The sequence below is a fragment of the Dunckerocampus dactyliophorus genome, chromosome 10, assembly GCF_027744805.1.
Source record: "Dunckerocampus dactyliophorus isolate RoL2022-P2 chromosome 10, RoL_Ddac_1.1, whole genome shotgun sequence".
NCBI classification, from domain to species: Eukaryota; Metazoa; Chordata; class Actinopteri; order Syngnathiformes; family Syngnathidae; genus Dunckerocampus; species Dunckerocampus dactyliophorus.
The window spans coordinates 6,215,370-6,238,951 of NC_072828.1; the positions used below are offsets into that span (position 1 = coordinate 6,215,370).

At 39.7% G+C, this 23,582-nt stretch overlaps 1 protein-coding gene across 2 annotated transcripts in view; it reads right to left on the reverse strand.

Moving 5' to 3' along the window:
• lpp (LIM domain containing preferred translocation partner in lipoma) overlaps positions 1 to 23,582 on the reverse strand; it is a 219,919-nt gene that overhangs the window by 26,839 nt on the left and 169,498 nt on the right. For both annotated transcript variants that reach the window (XM_054788847.1, XM_054788845.1), the window contains exon 8: positions 9,051 to 9,220. In XM_054788847.1, the coding sequence (XP_054644822.1) occupies positions 9,051 to 9,220 (170 nt within the window). The remainder of the gene's footprint in view (positions 1 to 9,050; positions 9,221 to 23,582) is intronic.

A 23,582-nucleotide genomic window follows, 5' to 3' on the forward strand; every position in this document is an offset into this window, starting at 1 on the left:
GGCTCGGAATAACACGGTTAAAGTGCGATTCAAATGTGTGCCACTATTAAAGAGACTAGTGTTAGGCAAAAAGACGTGTGCTATCTTTTAGCTTGAGTTAAAATTTCAGTTCATTTGGAGCTGTTCATACATACAAATATATTTCATCCTGCGCTGTCATTTTGCTTTTTGTTTGTAAATTACAGTAAAAACAGGCATGCGCTGGCAAACACCACGTGTGCTGTGTCACGTAGGGTTGCCAACACCCGTATTGAGCCCACAAGGGACGCACTTGGCCCCGTATTGCCGCGAGAATCAAAACTAGCCCGTAAAACCCCAACAGCTTCACTTTGACAGCTTGACGCAGGCTACGCCAATCCATGCCGGCGTGTTTAAGAGGCGACATCAGCTAGCTAGAGTTGATTGTTAGCCGAGTGCTAGCAGCAGGTTAGCAGTGTAGAGAGTGGCCGACAGCAGCTCCTGTGTGAATGTTGACCGCATGTGTTCTCTGCTTGTTAATAAAGCGACTGAAATGCGTCGTGAGTCTCTCCTTGATGAGATAATAGTCACCGCAGGATCAGGCAATGCTAACGTGTGAGGCTATCACATCGTATTTATGTCTAAGACGGATTATTTTCTCTTATGTCTACTATCTTAGGTAATAGGAGTGTAAAGGGGACTATAGGGGTGTTAATTCATATCTTGAGGCCTCTAATGTTAAAAAACGTATGTAGAACATCGCAAGCAAGTTTTCTATGCCATAACTACAGAAATATTCCATGTATTAACATTGAATCCTACTTTGCGGAAATTCACTTATCACGGTCGGGTCTGGAACCAATTAACCGCGATAAACAAGGGACGGCTGTACCTGTTTACCCTCGCTCATAAACACATTATAATGCGTATGGTCTGCTACAGAATACGAAGACATAGCAAGAGGGATCAGTAATATTAGCATAGCGAGCTTGTCACTATATTCAGCGAGTAATCATACCACTCTTGATACTGTGAAGAGTCTTTTGGCGACCCTGACAAACGCACGTATTGCTCTTCTCAACGAGCAGCGGGTGCTCCCCCATCTAAAAACACTCACAGGCGGCTCTGTCTTGTTTGTGACATTGAAAAAAAAATTGCATTTCGTGTTTTTTTTACTCACTTTTTGCAAACGTGTCACGGCCAGTTATGCAAATTTCATGACTAACACAACTAGAACAGATTGCAGTCCAGTGGGGACGGTGTCAACGAAACTGAAACAACAGCGAAGACTCAAAGTGAGAAGACGAATGGCGTCAGTAAGAGTCGTGCATGACGATAGCGAGCTGCGCGCCTCCGTGGAGTCAGTCATCACGTCTGCTGCTGCTGCTGCTGACTGGCAGGTCAGGGCCACGCCGTGCACAATAGCGGAACTTAGGGTTCAAACAGCGATACCGCAGCCCATTTATTTTAAATAGTTGCCCTTTTTTGTAACACAGCCGATAATGAATGCAATTACATTCATGCCACTTGGTGTCCGTGACCTTGGAGCGCTCTGAAATTCCGTCAAAAGAGGCAGAAACAGATTACATTTTATTCTATATAATACGGGCGCCAAATCTTTATCTCCTTATTACTCGTCTTTGGGTGTGAGGCTCCTTGCGTGACCTTGTTACGTGCACCGTTTCGCGTGCGTTCGTGACTCGAAGCACAAAGTCAGGCAATTAGCAAGACAACCGCCAGAAAAGAATACTTTTGCAAATGGCAGCCGCTGACCACAAGACGTCCTCTCAGCCGTTTTTGACCATTTCTAACCAGTTTTGCTTTTTTCCCCACTGCTGCTTGCGGCAGCATGACGCTGTTGCGACAACCAGCAGCGTCAAGAGTGTGGAGGAGACGCCAGGAGACAGGCCAGTACACCAGGAGAGCTGAGAAACGCTTTTGAAATATCACACTCACACACATTCCACATGTCTCATGTTTATTTTTCAACAACTGCAGGTATGTGGTACGCAAGCCCTACTGGGAACACACTCTTTTGTGTGTGTGTGTGTGTGTAGCTTTAATGCTAATGAGCTGTGTTTGTCTCAGCACAGTGCGTGTCTCCAACAAGCGCTGTTGTGTACTTGATCCACTTTTGACACATACACTGTCACGCTGCACTTGTCCAACAAAATAGATGCTATATATACAACGTTCACAACACTAGCATAGCTATGTGAGCTACAGTGCTAACATTACATTTTACCGTCATGCTCGGTTAGCATATTCGCTGAAGAAAAACTACATGATGTAACTTACAGCTGCCACATTTGATGGATAGTTGGAAACGACCAAGTTGAACTGATACAGGGACACGGGGGTATAAAGAAGGGATAGTTTGTTTTGGGGGTTTTGGGACCCCTGGGAATGATATTGTAGAATGAATCCTTCTGTTACTGCCAATTGTACTAAAGAAGAGTTGTATAAAAGTTTCATAACATGTTTTGCAAAATTCCTTCAGTGTGAAGTGTACCCCTTACATAAGTTCGGGGCCTGCCCCGTAGGTGGAAGGATGCCCGGATAAGGAGTAACTTCTGGTAATGTCACATCATTTGTTCTCGTTGAGAACTCTATTTAACTGTTGTTGAATGCACGAGTTGAGTCCCCTTCCCCCTCAAATACTCCATGACAAGCTTCATTTTAAGATGTGTAGTGAAGCCTGCTGTCTGTCATTGCATACATCATTGTTAAATAAGCCTCTTAAGTCCTAAGAGTCACGTTCACACAAGCTTTCAAGATATGACATTACGCTAACCCAGTTCGAACCTCTAACGCAGCTATTAAACAAATTGAGGACCTCGGTCCGGATCCGGACCCAGTGCTGGCCCTTTACGGACCCTTGACAAATTAAATTGAATGGGAAATATAATAACGTATAGTCCTGCTCACGGACCTATCGCAGTGGCAGTTTGCGTAGTTATTTCAGTTCTGACGGTTACGTGACAGCAAAGTCCAAATGAGCCAAATAGTTTATTTGCTGAGAAGTGAATGAGAGAACCACGGCTAGCTCAAAAGTAAGAAAAGCTGATAGAGAAAAGCATTCTTCCAGAATCCAGTGCCAAAGCGCTGTGTCTCATATGCTCTAGAAGTGTAGCGCTGGTCAAAAGTACAAACGTGATGCGACACTACCTGACAAAGATCGTTGGAAGGGAAGTATCCACCCAAGTCTAACGTGAGAGCGCGGAAAATAACCTCACTCAGATCCAAGTATGAATCATCTACGACAGCCATAACACATTCATTTACAGCACAGCATCATGCAAATGAGCGTTCACGAAGGATTGTTTGGATTTGGGAGCTAAACAACAAATCCTTCACTGACGGGAGAGTTGTGCAGGAGTGCTTCTGCTGCAGGGATCTTACTCAGAACGTAAACGAAAAGAGGAATTGTGTGGCAATTCAGGCACATCCCAATGGCAGCAACAACAATAACAAGAAAATGTGAAACTTTTAAGAGGATGTTCTGTTGCAGCTTTTCTGTTAAAGAGACACTCATTAAGTTGTTATTATTTAATATGATTTTGTTAGAGAGAAACCAGCGTAGTTTTATTTCACTTAAAATGAAGCCTCATGTTCTTTTATTGTTTGTTCAGTCAAACCTTTTATTATTGATGTGAAATGTGGTTTTCTTTTAAATGCAATTTAGATGTAAGGTAATGGTGTTGTATTGAAACAATAGGGTGCAGGGTTTCATTACATTTGATATTCATATAAGCTAGCAAAATAAGGTTCAGACCTTCACTGTCGAAAAAAATGGCATAAATGGGCCTTGCTGAATTTTAATTGAAGACCCCGGCAAACATCACCAAGGTCGCACACTGCAAAAACTAAAAAAACCAACAAAAAAAACACTCCCATTTCAAGCAACCGCTTCTCTTTTTTTTTCTAAAAAGAAAAAATATCTTGTCTAGCAATTTTCACTTGAGAAAAAACTTGTACTACCCAATTCTTATGAAGATATTTTTTCTTATAAGCTAAAAGTGTTATTTTGATTATTCTTCAGCAACAGATTAAGAATATTTGTCTTCAATGAAGAATAAAACCGGTTTCTAAACTTTCTCAATTTAAGAATGGACTTTTTTTTTTTTTTGGGGCCCGTGGCACGTTCTAAAAATATAATTTAACAAGAAAGCAAACAAACAAAAAAAGGCAAAATGGAAAAAATCAGCAGTAATTTTACAAGAATAATCTAAAAATATTAAGAGAAAAAAGTTGTAAACTAGTAAGAAAAAGTAAGTAAGAATGAAAAAAAATAATTCATTTTAATAGCATCATGTTGAAATATGATCGAAAAATATTTTTTAACTCGCAATATTTGAAAAACAAAAAAAACAATTACGAAACTTGTAATTTTTGGGAAATTAGGTTGGGGAAAAAGTTCTAATGTTACGTTAATAAAGTCCAAATATTATAAGAATAAAGATATGATTATGAGAAGAACATTTACAAGATGAAAGTTAAAATAGATGGAAAATTGAAAAAACAAAAACAAAAACAGAAATGATAAAACAGCCGTAATTTTATGAGAATAAAGTCCAAATATTTTTTAAAAAGTTGTATTATAAGTAGAAAAAAATAATTTTACAAGAATAAATTTGTAATATTATGATAAAAAAAATATGTCATTTTTATAGCATAGAGATAAAATATTAAATAATAAATGTTTTTGAAAGTTGTGATATCATGAGACATTTTTGAAAAATTAGGTTGGGGAAAAAGTTATAATATGGGAATAAAGTCCAAATGTTATGAAAAGAAAATGTATGAAAATTATTCAAGAAGAAAGTTGAAATATTTGGCAAAAAAAGAAAAAACAACAGCAAAAAATGGGGAAAAAAAGACCAAGACCAAAGTTGATACTTTGTCTGCTTTTTCACCTCTATCACAAAGCTGAGATGTGTTTTTTTTCCTTGAAATATATTTTGTGATATAGTTTGGACACCCCTGCTCCAAAGTTACACGTTAGCAACACTAGCATAGCTTAGTATGTGAGCTACAGTGTTAACGTTACATTTTTCCATCATGCTACTTTAGCATATTCACTGAAAATAAACTAAATGATCAAACTTACAGCTTACAGAGCTGCATTTTAAGATGTGGAGCGAAGCCTGCTTTTTTACAAAGTGGTGGGTGCATTCACGGGGGGATCTCACCTCGGTAGGGGCGGGTCAGAGGTAGTTTCACGTCCATTTTGCCTTCATAAGATGTCCTCCATCGTTGTTTACTTTCTTTGCTTTCCTCTTCTTGATTGTGTTATTTAGCGTCTATGTTCTGTTATGTTATGTTATGTTATGTTATGTTATATGTTGTTATATGTTATGTTATGTTATGTTCTGTTATGTTATGTTATGTTATGTCAGACTATTTGTGATGCCTTATTAAAGTGGGCTTCCAGGCTATGTAGAACTGGTTCTGATGACCCTTTTTCTCATCCATACCTTCAAAGATTTAGAAAAAGACTCCTAGATTCCTAGACTGACCGACTCCAAGGCAAAGTTTTACGACACTCCCCACAACCAGAAACTCCGCCCCCATGCCGACGCTCTAATCGCAGCAGAGGGAGGCGTGCGACCCCCCCCTCCCCCCGGGATGGGAATAAAAGAAGAAGGAATGACTTTCATTAAGAAATTCAGACTTCCACGCTCATGCTTTTGATCTGGAGCCAGAAGAACATTTATGCTGATGAAATGCATAAATAAAACTTCTTAAATTATCCCCGCACGTCTTGGGCGCACGGGTCGGAGTTGGAGAACTTCCAGACGAGACGACCACAATCCCAGTGAGTGCCTCGCAAAGCGCGTGATTTAGGAGACGGCCCGACACTCCGCTCCCGTCCGCTTTCCTGCAGATATCATGAACGCCTCCGTTGGAAGTGTGATCACCACCAGGTGCTTTACTACAAACCACTCACATGTGGTAGAGGACATGCATTCATTTATTTGTAACACATTTGGACCACCACAGATTTGGCGCTACCTGCTGAATTTGACTGAGTATTGGATGGGAAAGGAAATCAGTGGTATCGCACATCACTAGAACAAGGCTGTTAGTCTTGTATTTGGTGGTTTCGGAGTTGGTTTCGCTTTTGGGTCTCAAAGCACAAAGCTGTGGTGCGTTCCAGGAGCTCGGAACAAAGTGCGAAATCTTAATGCTTGACAAAGAACATTATCAACGAAACAAAGACATAAACATGTAAAAATTGACAAGAGATTCTGAGGCAGGGCTTTTTCCGGCGAGGGCCACACAGTGAAAAACAAACGTAGATAAGCTAAGACGTTACATATAATTATAAAAAACTGCATCTCAGCTTTGTCATGTAGGTGAAAAAGCCTATTATTATTATTAATATCAACTTTTTCCATATTTTTGCTGTTTTTTTTTACATTTTCCAAATATTTCAACTTTCTTCTTCAATAATCTTTGTACATTTTCTTTTCCTCATATTATGACTTCATTCCCATCATGTTAGAACTTTTTTCCGTAGGCAACTTTTCTAAAAATGACAACTGCATTTCGTAGGGGTGTAACAATGAAGTCACTACATCAATGCATCACTTTACATTCCTATGATCCAACTCCATCCATCTGTGTACAGCAGGTTTCCATTCAGGACGGCATATATCCATCTAACATTGTTGAAAATGTAATCAATCGCTTGAATCCTTACTAGGAAATAAAGCACTGCATTTAAGCACGGCAGGCCTTGTATGGATGTGTGTTTTTTAAGCACTTTTACTGACCAAGACTCGATAAAGACGTTCAGTGTGTCTGTGACATCATCGTCTTCCAGGTGTGTGGTGGTCATGAGAGTTGTAGTGGATCTGTGAAATACAGGTCATTCACGTCTTCTTCTTTAAAGTGACATTTATGGGGATGATAGTCAAAGTAAGGACGTTTTGTACGTCTCTAGAGGGTCCAATAGCAGCGACACTTTGTCCAGGCCAAAACATACGCTTACGTACGCAGAAGCAACAAATGGTGCGCACTTGCTTGTGCCGGGGAGGAAGGAGAAGAGCGGAAAGGCTGGGAAGCCGTCATTTTTGTTGACCGTTTATTCGTTTTGTCACGCATTTACACTCGTGTTTGTCATGTGTTGTTCTTTTGCATGACCACGTTTCCTTACACTGCCGCACGCCGTCTGCGCTCAATTCACATGCAAAGTATCTGTTGGCTCTCCCGGTTTGGTCTCATCATGATCAAAACGTATTATCATGAACCCACCACACCACGGTATCCTCTTCAGTGTCTCTGTTAAGCGCGTCGTCAAGATGGAGGACACATCCCGACACTCTCCGCAGCAAAAGGTACAAGGAGGCCACATTACTTGCTAGTTGCTACACCGTTCTTTAAAGTAGCTGCTCTGGGAAAGTTTCAACACCTAATTGAAGATTCATTTGCTGAGGAATTTGCATAATGTCCCTAACCTTTGGGTGCAAAGTGCAGGTTTGGATTGCACTATTTAAAGTAAATTATTCATCATAGCAAGCTATACCACCCTCTGTTCATCCTGATTTTCTATTGCAAGTTGAACTCCTTTTTTGTACTCATTGATAATTTATTCTTAACTATGTCAGCATTATTAATCATTTACACCAGATTCCCTTACAAAAAACAACAGGAATCTAGGAAACTTCACCTGCGCTGTCCAGTACCCAGGTATTTATTTCACAGTCACACTGGCTCAGTTTGTGGCTAAAAAGTTACTGAATTAATGGAAAGTTACTGGTCATTCTAAATGAACCAATATCGTCCTTGAATCGTATTGGCAACCAGGGATCGTGATACGAATCGAAACGTTATTTAAACAAATCGTTACACCCCTAGTATTTTGTTTTGTTTGTTTCTCGTAATGTTACGACCTTTAAAAAATAACTCTCATCATAACGTCCAAAATATTTGGACTTTATTCCCATATTATAACTTTTTCCCCAACCTAATTTCTCAAAAATTGCAAAAATGTGTTCTGTTTGTTTGTCATATTACAGCTTTTAAATGTTTTTTTTTAACTCTATGCAATTAAAATGACAATTTTTTCTCATAATATTACGACTTCATTCTCGTAAAATTGCCTTTTTTATGTTAGAATCCAACTTTTTCTCTTAATAGTTTGACTTTATTCTCATAAAATTCCAGCTGTTTTTTACATTTCTGCTGAAATGTTGCAACTATTTCAACTTTCTCTTGTAATGTTTTTTCCACAGTTAATTATGACTTCATTCCCATGATATTTTGACTTTATTCTCCTAACATTATTATTTTTTCCACAACCTCATTTTCCCAAAATTACAACTTAATTTGTTGTTGTGTTTGTTTTTCTTAAGACTTAAAAAAAAAAACAGTTTTCCTTTAATATTTCAAATTTAGGCTACTAAAATGACGTTATTCTAGTAAAATTACGAGTCCAACTTTTTTCTCTTAAGACTTTATTCTTGTAAAATGACTGCTGATTTTTTCCATTTTTACTGTTGTTGTTTTTCCAGTGTTCTTGTTTTTAGAATGTGCCGCAGGCCAATCAGCCACAGGCTGCAAATGGCTCCCGCGTTGCACTTTGGACGCCCCTGCTCAAAGACATGAAAGCACGTATCGCTCTTCTCGACGAGCAGCGGGTGCCTCTTTGGGCCCCTCCCCCATCTTAAAGCAGTCACAGGTGGATCTGTCTTATGTAAAAAAACAACCCAAACAAGTGTTGTGCTGTATAGCAGTTACTGTACTGTACGTCCAAGAGGGTTGTGCATGTGAAGGCAAGCTAGTCTGTTGCCACTAAAACACCCAAAGACTGATTGTGCCATCCTGTTGAACTTGTTCCTAATGTTTGCTACTAAGCACTTGAGAGCGGCTATTCAAAGTTGAGGAGTCAAGAGAGGGAGAAAAAGTTCTCCATTCCGAGTTTGAAAGCAAAGCAAAAGAGGAAAAGGTACGCAGTGACAAGAGCCAGCTTGTCAGGTCTTTGAAGAAACTATGACAAGCTAAGTATGAAGTCAAGGAGGACCACCAGCCCGCCCGCCACGGGCTCTCGAAGGAGGGACACACAACAGAGCAGGGGGTCGACTTACGACGTAGCACGGCTCGCAGTAGGCCTTCTTCTCCACGGCGTAGAAGGGCCGGCCGCGCAGCTTGCTGCTGCAAGTCATGCACACGAAGCAGTCCACGTGGAACACCTGGTCCATGGCCGTGCAGCCGGTGCCCTCGCCCACCACGTTCTCCCCACAGCTGGCGCAGCGCCCTGGGGAGGAGAGGGAGGAGAGAAGGTCCGGTTGAGTGCAGTGTTTAAGGTCGCACATAGTTTGACGCTCAAGAGGTCCGAGCTCTGGGCAAAATATTACATTTGGTGGCAAGCGTGGAATACAATATCAATAAAATATATATATATAATATAATAAATTATTAACGTAATACAATAAATGTAAGTAAATAATTATAACTTATTCTACCTATAACTTCAATTGTGAAATTTCTTCTCAAATAACTGCATCAAAGCCACTGATTTATTTGACCAACGTATTTGTTTCATGGCAATTGTTCTATATCCAGTACACTATGTAAAGTACACTATGTAAAGTACACTATGTAAAGTACACTATGTAAAGGCCTTCATTTCACACTGAAAAGCAGCAGGAATCAGTGCAGCACGGACGAGTGATCTGACTGGTTGAACTGCAACACAAGCTTCACTTGACTTGACAATCAACAACGCCAAAATGTTAACTTCAAACATGAACGACATTTCAATTCAACTGAATTCAAAGGATTTTCTACGGCAACAATTAGGGAAATGATGGTAAAATACAAACAAGACGATGGCCGAACACCGTCCTGGACTGAATTGTGATTTATTACACTGAAAGCAGATAACATATGACCTCTCACACACGCGTGGTCCATAATACAGTATGTAGACGGAAGGACATCGTCACTTTTGTTCGTTTTGGTGAACTTTTTCCCCTTCATGATGTCTCCCAAACATGAGGCAGACTCTTCTTATTTCAGTGTGTCAAAGAAAAGGAAAGTGAAAGTGAAAAGTGAAATTAGACATGGTAAAATGCTGAAGAAGTGAAGAAATCCTGACCAACATTGGCTATACGTCCGGTCCAAGCTGGGATCATCATCATGATTTAGACTTACTGTCCCAATAAGCCTGTCTCTCCTTCCTGTTAGCCCCTCCAAGACGATCTTTTAATCACTGCTGTGTTTACAGTTTTTGTGTACAGCTGGAGTGTGCAAAGTGCAACCTGGTAGACATTTGCGGCTTTTTAAAAAAATTTTTTTTTATTTTTTTTTTTTATAAATCGACCAGAGTTTAAAAATGTAATTTAACAAGAAAAAAAAACAACAGCAAAAAATTGAAAAATCAGCAGGAATAAAATAAAAATAACATTAAAAGGAAAAAGTATTCTAACAAGAAGTCGTAATTTATGAGAGAAAAAAAGTTCAAAATAAAGAAAAAAAGACTCTTCTTAAAAAAAAAAGTAAAAAGAAAAACTGTTTTTTAAAAAAGTCTTTAAAAAAAACAAACACAACAACAAATTAAGTTGTAATTTTGGGAAAATTAGGTTGCGGAAAAAGTTCCGAACGTTATGAGAATAAAGTCCAAATATGATGGGAATAAAGTCATAACTATGAGAAAAAAATAGTTGGAAAATTAAAAAGTATGAAAACAGCAGAAATTGGAAAAAACAGAGGTAATTTGACCATAATGAAGTCAAAATATTAAGAAAAAAAAGTCGCAATTTTACGAGAATAAACTCGTTTTAGTCATACTGTAATTCACAAGAAGAAAGTTGAAATAGTTGGAAAATTGAAAAAAAAACAGCTGCAATTTTATGAGCATAAAATGTAAATATTAAGAGAATAAAGTACTAGTCTAACAAGAAAAAAAGTAGCAATTTTACAAGAATATACTCTTAATATTTTGAGAAAAAAAAGTAGTTTCATTTCCGTTTTAGTAGCATAGAGTTGTAATATTAAAGAAAAAATGTTTCTTTTTTTAAGTTGTAATATTGTGACAAAAAAACAAAAGAAAATAAAGTTGTAATTGTCGGTAAATTAGGCTGGGAAAAAGTTACAATATTACGGGAATAAAGTGACAATATTACAAAAAACTAATTTCCGATTATTATTATTATTATTATAAGAAAGTTGAAATATTGTATGACAGTTAAGAAAATTGAAATACTTGGAAAATCCAAAAAAACAAAAAAAAACAGCAAAAACGGGACAAAAAAAAGATCAGCGTGAAGTTGATACTAATATGCTTTTTTACCTTCTGTATATGACAAAGCTGAGATGCAGTTTTTCTTGAAATATATATACAGTAACTTCTTAGCATATCTACATGTGTTGCTTTCACTTTTCCCTACATGGCCCTCACTGTAAAAAGGTGTGAACACCCCTGGTGTACAGCGTGAATAGCGTAGGTGTTAACCGAGCTATAATTTACACTAAAACTCAACTTACATCGCCGTGGTAGGAACGGAACACGTCGGCAGAGTGCCAACTTCCTGTATACGTGTATAACACATGATCACTGACTTCCTGTCTGTGCATGGATATGAAATGTAAAACCACTGTGGCGGCTAAGAGATGACTTGAACAACACGGCGGCGATAAAGTGGCGCTCTGACTGATAAAACAAACTTTGTAAAAGAGGTCACAAGTGAAGGCAAAAGATATTATTGGCGGGGAAAAGCGGCTGATTGTGCGGTGCGGCAGCGTGGCATTTGGATATCTTTAATTGAGTTGGAGATATCTTTAATTGAGTTTAAGATGTCCTCAACTCAATGCAAGTTATCTTCAAGCCAATTAATGACACTGTCAATTTCATTAGCGCTATCTGACCATAATAGGCTTTCAAAAGATATCAGCGCAAGCGTTATTTTGCTACACATCTGACACAGCGATGCCATCTCTCACAGCCGCATTTCATTCATCACACTCCACTCCAAGCAGCACTTTTATTCCTTTCCATTTAGGCTGTTTCATCTTAAATCATGCTTTAAAAAGAGGTACCGTCTTAGTGTGTGCGAGATGCAAAACACCGAGATAGACTATCTGATATCATTTGCACAATCAAAGGGAATCGGGCTCAGGTATCAAAACAAGCTTTTGCAAGTGGTGCACATCAAACATGTCCGACTCTTGATGCAAGTTACCCAGTCGCCAGACGCACCCCCGACGCAAAGTTGCTCAAAAGGGAGGCGAGTCGGTCCACAACTTTCGCTAACGTTGTTTGCCGTTAGAGCAGGGTTCTCCAAAGTGCGGCCCGGCGGCCATTTGTGGCCCACAGCTGTTTTTCTTAATTGGCCTGTGGTACATTCTAAAAATATAATTTAACAAGAAAACTAAAACAACAGCAAAAATGGAAAAATTGGTAATAATCTTACAAGAATAAAGTCCAAAATATTAAGAGAAAACAGTTGTAATCTAACTACAAAAATGTGTAATTTTAAATAATAAATAAAAAGAAACAATACAAATAATAATAATACAATAAATACATAAAATAATGAATAATAATAAATAAATAAAAGTAAAATGACGTCATTTAGTAGCATAAAGTTGAAATGTTAAAGAAAAAAGACATTGTTTTAAAAAGAAACAAAACAATAAATTGTCATAAGTTGTCATTTTTGGAAAGTTAGATTGGGGAAGAAGTTGCAAAAGTCAAAATATTATGGGAATAGAGCAGGGCTGTCCTATATTGGCTTTTTTGCCGAAAACCGATATTGTCCAACTCTCAATTTCCGATTCCGATATCAACCGATACCGATACTGATATGTTTAACATCACATATCTTTTTCTTGAGTAATATTGTTCTAAAGTAACATGAGTGCAGTTGTTTTGTACTGACCGTTCCAACTAACGGTAACGGAGGTCCTCACTCTGCGTGTGAGTTCCGGTCTTACGACGGCGAGTTCACTTAAATGAACACCGAAGTCACTCACGCTGTCCACAGAACACATGAAGGACATATGAAATACAGTCATAAAAAGACTAAATACTAGAACTGAATGAAACAGTACAGACAGTCCCAATAATGAGAGCATTATACTGTTTAGTTATCACTGTCCATTTCATAGGAGCAGATCCTTTCACATGTTCAAGGATACCAACTTGGTCTTCAATATGGGCGCGGCGTTTGAGCCAATGTTGTTTTCTCCCCTTTCTCAGCATTTTACCATGTCTAATTTCACTTTCACTTTCCTTTTCAGAGGCTGAATTTCAGAGATCGAGGCAGGCGTCCGCCCCAAAATACTCGTTTTTTCCGTTTCATACGGAATGTCGCACCTTGTCTTATTTTTCTTTGCAATGGAATGAAATCCAAACAGACCAACTCTTAGTCTGGGTTCTTGTTGAGGTTCTGGGTTTTTCCTTGCCTCTGTCACCAAAGTCCTCGCTCATGTGGTGTCCCCGCTGGTCTTTTTTAGCGTACGAGATAACTCCCGCGGTGAATGGGCGCCCTGTCAGCGACACTGATGCGTGAATTCATCGGCGTGTTGTCAGCCGTAGCGTCTCATTCCCCGCCATCAGCTTCACGCGCTCCCACGGCGCCATCCACGCCTCAATTATGGCGGCGCTGTACCTACTGTACGGGAGGCAGATTAAACAAAGCAGTGAAGGCACGTCTCGGGGGACACGTGGGCGTCAGCGGAATCACAAGCAGGGTAATCACTTCACAGAGCCGGGGGAGGGGGGGCGGCGGCATGCAGAGCGCTAGCTAGCAAGCGAAAGGGGGGGGACGTGCTGCACGCCGAGCCTGTTAGTGGCTTCGGATCACAGGCCATCTCCGGTGAGTGGATGGGAATGCCAAACATGTCCCACAGGGGGCCCCCGCTTTAAATCTCGCGGAAATCCTTTTGGCGCTCTGTCACAGCGACAGGCCCTTGGGAGCCATTTGCGCGCGCCGCCGCCGCCGCCATGCGATGAGTGGCACGTAGCGTGCACGGGCTTGCAAGGCGACACGCGCGTTGAGCGGATGTAAACACGCGCCTGGCCTTGTCAGGTCACATGATCACTGTGCTCTAATGACGCAACGGAAGATGAAGAATACGAGGAATAAAAGTTTATTGCTTTGAAAAAATGTAACCAACTTGAGCTTCATCTTTCATCTTTCATCTTTGGGATTTTCTTCCATGTAAAAGTTGCAACAATTCACTCATTTTCTGCCAATCAGCTAATGGAGATTAGCCCCCTCATTTTTTTTTTTTTACCCTTTTGGCTCATTATCACTCACCACTGTGCCCGTTTTATGCCCCTTTTATGCCCATTAACTCATCTATCTATGCAATTAAAACCCCTTTTCCTTGCCATGGCTGTTGCAGTGGTTCACTGTCCAACATCCATCATCAACTAGCTTTTAAAAAAGTAAGATTCATCCTTCACGCTCATTTTTAATTCAGCTGGATCCGCAATGAAAAAAGACACGTTGTGTTCATATTGTATTTTCTGCTCGTATCAAGGCAAACAATTTGGAATTTGGCACAAATGTAACGGCATATGCGTCGCAAAAGTCGGCTAAAAATGTTAAAATTCAATTCAATTCAAGAAAGAAAAAATATTAAATTAAAAATGTAATAATTAAATAAGTGTCTTATTGCATTAGCGTTATTATATATATAAAGTGCGTAACAGTGTTTTATTGTGTGTACATTTCGCTCTTACCAGTGGTTAACTTGTTTTTTACACTTGTATGACGGTTCACAACGTTAAAAAATGCCACGGGAGAGTCGTCATTCATTGTCAAAGCTAAGATGGGAGTGTTTTCTTGTGTTTTACTGTTTATTATTAACAGCGATGAACTTCTTCTTACACTTGTATGGCGGTTAATGTTAAAAATGCCATGCGAGAGTCGGCATTCGTCGTTAAAATTAGGATTGAGTATTTTATTCTGTTTACTGTTTATTATTAACAGCTCTTAACTATTTTTTACAGTACACTTGTATGACAGTTAATAATGTTAAAAAATGCCACGCGAGAGTCGGCATTCAGTGTTTAAGTTATGATGGAATGTGTTTGTATTTACCGTTTATTATTGACACCTGACTTCTCCTCACACCTGTATAACAGTTACGGGGGAGTCGTCATTCATCGTTAAAGTTGCAACTGAGGGTTTTAGAGCATTTGAGTTTTCCTATTAGCACTTCTTAACTTCTTTTCACACTTGTACGACAGTTAAGAACATTACAAAATGCAATGCAAGAAATACCACTCATTGTTAAAAGTTATGATTGAGTGTTTAATTGTATTTACTGTTTATGATTAGCAGCACTTAACTTCTTTTTACACTTGTATGACAGTTAAGATGGTTAAAAAAATGCCAAAATGTTAAATTTATGATTGACTGTTTGATTGTGTTTGGGTTTCACTATTAGCAGGTGTTAACTTCTTTTTACACCTGTATGACAGTGAATGTTAATGGTAGTGGTTTAATTCATTTTGAAGATGTATACACATTACACCTGGGTACACCACACAGGACAGCTGACGGTTCCACATGTCCAAAAAGGAGAGGGAAGAAGCAAAGCTTATCTAGTCCCACCCCTCATCCATTTCACATCAGTTGCAATTCATTTGTAATGATTAGAACAAATAGAGAATAACTAATGTAAGAGTTAATAGGTGACAGAACAGTTTGATAATGAGTGAGTACAGACAAAGGACTCACCAGGAATGAAGTTAGTGGTCAGTGTAAGAGTGATTCGACTTAGCATTGTATGTTAAGTATTGTATGTATCTTTCTTGTACTTTGTGAATCTCAACTGCTTGTACTGTTTCTTAAAATCACTCATTTTAGTGCATTGAGTTCCTCACTCAATCCGTTCCACAATTTGATTCCACACAATGAAATGCTGAGGGTTTTTTCAGCGTTGTCCGTGCATGTCAGTGTTTATTGTATTTACCGTATATTATAACTAGTGGTTAACCTCTTTTAACACTTGTATGACCGTTTTAAGTGCATTTAAGTTTTACTATTAACAGCCCTTAACCTCTTTTAACACTTGTACAACAGTTGAGGTTGTGAAATAATGCAATGCAAGAAGTCGTCGTTCATTGTTTAAGTTATAATTGAGTGTTTTATTGGATTGACCTTTTATTACTAACAGCGCTTAACTTCTTTGTACACTTGTATGGCTGTTAAGTACGTTAAAAATGGCATGGGAGCGTCGTCATTCATTATGAAAGTGATGACTGACTGTTTTATTGTTCACTTAACTTCTTTACACACTTGTTTGACAGTTAAGAATATCACCAAATGCCATGTGAGAGTTATCATTCATCGTGAAAGTAATGATTGAGTGGTTTATTGTATTTATTAACATTTATTATTAACAGCGCTTAACTTCTTTTTACATGCGTTAAGAACCGCAAAAAAGGCCAGGTGAGAGTTGTCATTCGTTGTTTATGTTTCAATGTGTTTTTTTTGTGTTTACCATTTATTGTTAACTTCTTTTTACACTTGTATGACGGCAAAGAAAGATACAAAGTGCCGTGGGAGAGTCGACGACATTTATCGTTAAAGTTTTATCGTGTTTACCGTTTATGCTAAATAGCGTCTAACATCTTTTTACAACTTGTTCAACATTTAAAGATGTTGAAAAACGCCATGTGAGAGCTGTCAATCATCGTTGAAGTTGTGATTGAGTATTATTGTGTTTACTGTTTATTATAAACAGTGCTCAACTTCTTTTTACACTTGTATGAGATGATGGCAAGAGTTTAACCCAGGAACAGATGATCTGCATGGCGTCCACGGGGAGTAAGTGTATGGGTAGTGGCGATCGGGGTGTCGCGTTAGCGCCAAAGTCAAAGTTTTGTTGGCAGCGTGTAACTTTTGCGTGTCTGCGTGTGATCATGGGGGAAGCGGCGTCTTTACGGAAAGATATGTTCCACATCAATAATTCCTGCCGTGAGACGTGTGAACGATGGCGTTATTATTTACCCTGCCGGAGAGCAGCCCAAATACTTTGCGAGCAAAGGAGCCGGGCACATAAAGGAATCATGAAAAGGCCTCCCCAGTGTCCCCCCCGCACACAGAATGGAACCCGAGTCTTAATATCCCCACTTCAAACGGGTCGTGTATAAGCAATGCAAGTGTGATGGCGTGGGGGGGGTGGGGTGTTCATTTACACTTGACTCACTTTCTTTGCTTTCATTCTCGCCGCCTCAGAAGTGTCTCTTCTGTGCTGCATGGAAAGTCAAAAAAGGCCGACTGAAGAGAAAACCTTTTCTTCTTTCCTTTCTCTTCCTCTTTTTTTTTTTAAGAAGCACATTCCCTGTGAGCGCCGTCGCCTTGTGATGCTTAGACGATTTAATTGGATAAAAGGCAAAGATTAAAGAGGCCTTGACTCTCAGCCATTAATAATTGATTTCTAATGTATTTGTGCTGCTTGTTTGGGAATGGGGGGGGCTTCAGGGGGTGTTGAGTGGCAGAAAGCCTTCATATTTCTTCCACTCTTTTGTTTTTTTCCTCCTCTTCCTCCACATGGTGATATCGAGGCGGCATGAAAGGCGGAGAGGGAGCTCACTCGCAGCTCAATTTGATCTTACATCGTCACAAATCAAAGATGCTGCGTGTAAAGAAGGAGCGCACGCAACTTTCTTGTGGGAGAGCAAACTTTTCCCCCCGCCACCGCCGCGTTACTAAAGAATACAGTCGTGCTGGCGCAACCCTTGCAAAGCCCAACGGCGAAGTCAGTCTGGAGCGCCTAACTAAAACTAATAAAAGTTTGCTGCTTGGACTGACGCATGCGTTTCCTTTTCCAGCCTCGCGTTTAACATCCGTGAATGTGTCTGACTGGTTTTAGTCAGCTAAATAACGAAAATGAATTTTCTTTGCATTTTGGATAAAAGTAATGTTAGAATGCATCCATTTCAAGGCACACCACATGTGAGTGTTAAAATTACACCATCGTCGTAATCATTCCTGTGCACAAAGAGACATTCAGAATAAAAGCACACGTATACTGAAAAGTCTCAAAGAGTATTTTTTCCTTTGTGTTTGGAGGAAACATTTTGGAGATACACGCTTTTCAGCAGCCACCCAGATCTTTGTGGCTTTCATTCCGCACATGAAGCACCAGACTACACCTCAGATTTCAGTTGAGGTTTTTGTTTGGCTGGACAGAGCAAATAAGTGCACAAACACCAGGTTGCTGCTTGAATATTCTGTTAAAATGATGCTAAAAAAAGAATCAAAAGGTTTGTCAAATAGCTTCAGTACACAAAAATACAATCATGATCATTTTCTAAGTCGATTAATCTGAAGCTTGTTGTTTCAATTAATGGAGTAATGGGTTAGGCCATGGATGGACCACATTGATAGAAGCACACACCTAGAGTTAGTGGTTGGATCTGCAACATATCAGAAAGAGGCAAACATGCCCATCACTGTTTCCCAAAGTCAAAGTTGGTATGTGTGAATATCAAAGATAATAGGTCTGCTTTCATGGAAGGAAATAAAAAAAATATTCACATTTGAGAGGCTGAAATCAGAGGATATTTACATATTTAAATTTTAAAAAATGATTAATCGATTACCAAAATAGCTGTCGATTAACCAGGTAATCAATTAATCAATTAATTGTTGCAGCTCGAGTTGTGGGCTCATTCAAACCTGCAATAAAAGTCTGTTGTTCCGGCGATCAAGTCTGGTGCTTGTGCGTCTCACCCAACATTACAGTAACATTACTGACACCTAGTGACCGGTGTAGAATACTATTTATCGTCACATTGTCTTATATTTGTATTACAACATATATCGTATTATATGTGTATTTTACTTCATTTAGCCATTTTTCTGCTTGAAAATGTTTAATTTAGGCAAAAATATATAAAATGCGATTAAATATGCTTTTGTAAAAACTAATAATAGGTTGTATTCAACCACGGAAAAGCATGATTTATTAATCAATATATCATTGAAAAACCGTGATAGAGTAACGCTGCAAAATTCAAAGTGAGAAGTAGCGATTGATTACTGTATGGACATACATACAGTACATCTCCGGTTCCCGCGTAACAGTCTATCAACCCGATGGTGCATCGAGGGTGACACTCTGCGTTTCTGCCTGTCTCATCTTACATCCCTAAAATGCATTTCCGGCTCCAACCACTAAACATGCATTCGACTTACCGTAGCATGTTCGCGGCAAGGAGTAAAACATAGCACACGTATCCTCGCGGATGCACTTCCGCGACATCACTGCAGGCAGCGATTGTTTTTTTTTAAAAAAATTTTCTCCCATTTTCTATCATAAACGGCAAGGTACATGTTTATTGGTTCCAGAACATGATTTAATTTGATATATTTTTTACATGTTTGCCAATTGTGGTTGCAGCAGAATGTGTTTATTTAGTGTTAGTTCGGTTTTGTGTTTTTTTTTTCCCCAACAAAACTAGACACCAGTGATGTTAAATGTTCAATTGTCCATTCATGTGTCATTTGTAATTATTTTTGCAGCATTTTCTGCATTACTATAACTATTGTCTATAAAATGTGTTTTGTGTGAACATTTTTCAGTGTCTGAAACAGATTAATTGGATTAACATTATTTTATATGGGAAAATTTGCTTTGGTTAGAGTCCATTTTGGTTTGAGTCGGACGTCTGAAATAAATTAATGACGTTAGCCAAGGCACCACTGTAATTAATAAATCATGCAGTTTTGTGGTTGAATACAGCCTGTTATTAGAAACACATTTGCCTAAATTAAACATTTTCAAGCATAAAATTGGCTAAATGAACTAAAACATAAATATAAAGGCATTCAGAAGACGCATTCAAAAAAATTTGAAAAAAATGGTCAGGAATGTTGCATTGATGAGACAATAGCCTCGTAGGAAGTAAGAAAAGGGATGTAAAAACAAGAACAAGGAACTCTGCCAATCCTAACATGTGTGTCTTATTTATGTCTTTAGTGTGTTATTTACTCTTATTATGTTGACTATATTGGGTAGTAGGAGTGTAAAGGCGACTATGGGGGTGTTATTTCATGTCTAGAGGGCTATATTAATGTTAAAAACTGTATTTAGAAGGTCGCAAGCAGGCTTTCTATGCTCTTAACTACAAAAATACTAAATTTATAAATAAGGAAACCTACTTCATAGAAATTCACTTATCCAAATCGGGCAACAAACAAGGCATTACTGTATCACATTATACTGATAGCTGCTGTTTAATTTAGTGAAAGTCATCAAGATAAGGTTTTAGACCGCAATTCCTTTGTGGTTCATTTGTTGTTTCAGTTTTGCAATATTGACCAGATCAGATGATATTATCTGCTTTTATTAATCATCCGAAAACTCTTTTAATATGTCTAATTTTGGCGTTCCCAACCCTCGGGTCCATGTACTGGCATTTCTGGTTGTATGGTTATCATCACTTTTCCTCTTTCTCAATGGGAACCTCTGCCACAGGAAAGTAAAAAAAAAGGTCAACACACTTGGAGTTAGTCCTTCAGACGCTCACAGAGATGTAGTCTCAGGCATATTTTTGCACGGTATTTCTTGGCAGTGAAAGCAAGAATTCTATACATTTTAAAAGGTATGTGAACCAGGATGTCACAGAGTATCCTTTCTGTATGTTAAAGGGGTCCCATCCTGCTCATTGCAGGGGCTTTTAAAATGATATCTGATCCCAGCGGGGCACAGTAGTAAGTTTCTTTGAATAACATACTTCATAAATATCAAGGTGTGTACAGGGTAAATCCGCATTCTTCTCCTTTACGCCGACACGCTCAGATTCCACAGCCTCCTAGCCGGTTGGTCCCCACCCTCCCACCGCTCAGGGCTGCATAGACCGACCCCCATCACACCCCTTACTCCAGTTTAGGTACCCAATTCTTCTTTCTTTCTGGCTGCCATTTTCAAGGAAAAGCGTCAAACTGTGCTGAGCAGCGGCCGCCTATTACCGCTGGACACCCGGCAACTTATCACACATGGCCTTCCTCAAGTTGTGATGTGAGAAATTGAAAATATCTCTTGGGATACTCCACATAGAAATGTTCCAACTCAGATGCCAACCCTCTGGAGGGATATTTTTTTACAGACAATCCTGTTTGAACTCCAAATTGTACATGTTTTGGGGTGTTGGACAATGTGACCCCAAATGCACAATAAGGTACACAATAAGTCATGGAGAAGCAAACACACACACACACACGGCCTGCCAGCGCCATGGCCCCCGGTCGCCTCGCGGGATGACAGGATGTCATCGTTTCAATCTCCTCCTAACCCCCGCCTTTAATCTCATTCCCAATGTCAGCAAACAGCAATCTGCGGCCGTGGAGCGCCACGGCGGAGAGGCGAGCCCGTGCCACTAAGCATTACCGCTCGGCCCGTCATGGCTCCCCGGTGGGGGGAGGAGGAGGGGCCGACCCGGTGTAGGTTACATGTTTTAGGAGCAGATTGGCGAGGGAGGGGGCGGGGAACAGGTGAGTGCGTACGTGTGTGTTTCTGCTGTGTTTACCTGTCTGCTTTTAAGTGTGTGTGCGTTTGCGTGCATAAGCGTGCAGATGTCTACACACTCCTGAGGTCAAACACTCACTCACAAATGAAATCTAGCAACGTGAGCGCCCGCCAGCGTCACATGGGCTCGCACGGCAGCTGATCTTGCAAGCCTCACTGGAGCTGTCTCAACGAGGCAGGATAGCGAGCGCCGAGCCTGGCGGGGGAGGGGGGACGGGAGGGAAAGATGTGTGTGTGTGTGTGTGTGTGTGTCTGTGGGGGGTGGGGGTGTCACCTCACGTGAACCATTGCCCACAAAAAAAAGAAGAGAGCTTCTGTCGCTGCCAACAGAAGCTTCATGCTGAGAAACTAGAAAGCAGTGCGATGACGATGATGAAGAGAGTGGGACAAAAGAACCAAAAAGTGGACGTGGAAATTGCTTTTGTGAAAATGACAAATTGTAGATGTGTATTAGGGTTGCTTGGTCTCTCCTATGTAGTGGTCATGGGAGAGACCGAGCAACCCTTTTACAAACACATACAGTAGTGTTAAATATTTGTTAGTATTTTGGAAAAATATGGACGCTGAGAAAATAAAAAAGCAATGGAGAACAAACGAACAACAATGATGAAGAGAGCAGGGCGGATGACCTGTTCATCGAAGAGACCAAGCAAGCCCTTATGCAATGCATGGCAGTTTTATACAGTGGTGTGAAAGTCTTCCCCCTTCCTGATTTCTTTTTTTTTTTTTTTTTTACACTTAAATGTTTGAGATCATCAAACAAATTTAAATATTAGTCAATGACAACACAACTGGGGCCGAATCTCCGTTGGGCATCTCTGTGTGGAGTTTGCATGTTCTCTCCGTGTGTGTGTGGGTTTTCTCCGGGTACTCCGGTTTCCTCCCACATTCCAAAAACATGCATGTTAGGTTAATTGGAGACTCTAAATTGTCCATAGGTATGAATGTGAGTGGGAATGCTTGTTTGTCTATATGTGCCCTGCCATTGGCTGCGATTGCCCCTGTTAAAACATAACTGAGATTACTTGAGATCTGCCAGTCTGGTAAAGGCTATAAAGCCATTTTGAAAGCTTTGGGACTCCAGCAAACCACACTGAGCCATTATCCACAAATGGCAAAAACATGGAACAGTGGTGAACCTTCCCAGGAGTGGCCGGCCAACCAAAATTACCCTAATCCAAGAGGTCACAAAAGACCCCACAACAACATCCAAAGTACTGCAGGCCTCACTTGCCTCAGTTAAGGTCAGTGTTCATGACTCCACCTTAAAAAAGACACTGGGGAAAAATGGCCTGCATGGCAGAGATCCAAGATGAAAACCACGGCTGAACAAAAAGAACATTAGGGCTCGTCTCAATTTTGCCAGAAAACATCTTGATGATCCCCAAGACCTTCAGGAAAATACTCTGTGGTCTGACGAGACAAAAGTTGATGATCTGAAACTAGGGATGCGCCAATCAAGGTTTTACATTTTTCAATTTATTTATAATGCTATTAGCTAATAATATAAAGCCTGGCAGGTCACAAGCAAACCACTGTCCAAAATATACTCCTGATCAAAATCTTAAGACCAGTTGAAAAATTGCTAGAATTTGCATTTTGCACATTTGGATCTTAATGAGGTTTTAAGTAGAGCTACAATATGCAAAAACAAGAAGGGGGAGTGAGACAAAAAGCACATTGAAAAAGCAATTTATCGAAAACAACAATTAAACTGAAATAGGCTGTTTATCAGCTGATCAAAAGTTTAAGACCATTGCTCAAAAAAGAACAAAAAACTCTCCAAACCAGAACAAAAATTGTTCTCAGTAGGACTCAGTAATGAGTAGCTGCACCGTTCTTGTTAATCACTTAAAAAATGGGTTTGGGCATGCTTGATGTGAGTGTTTCCAGGAGGCTAGTGGGAACATTGCTCCAAGTGGTGAAGATGGCTTCACCAAGGGCATCAACTGTCTGGAACTGATGGCCATTTTGATAAACTTCCCTTGCCATCCATCCCCAAATGTTCTCTATGGGATTTAAATGAGGGGAACATGCAGGATGGTCCAAAAGAGTGATGTTATTCTCCCTGAAGAAGTCCTTGGTCAAGCCAGCATTGTGAACTGCAGCGTTGTCCTGTTGAA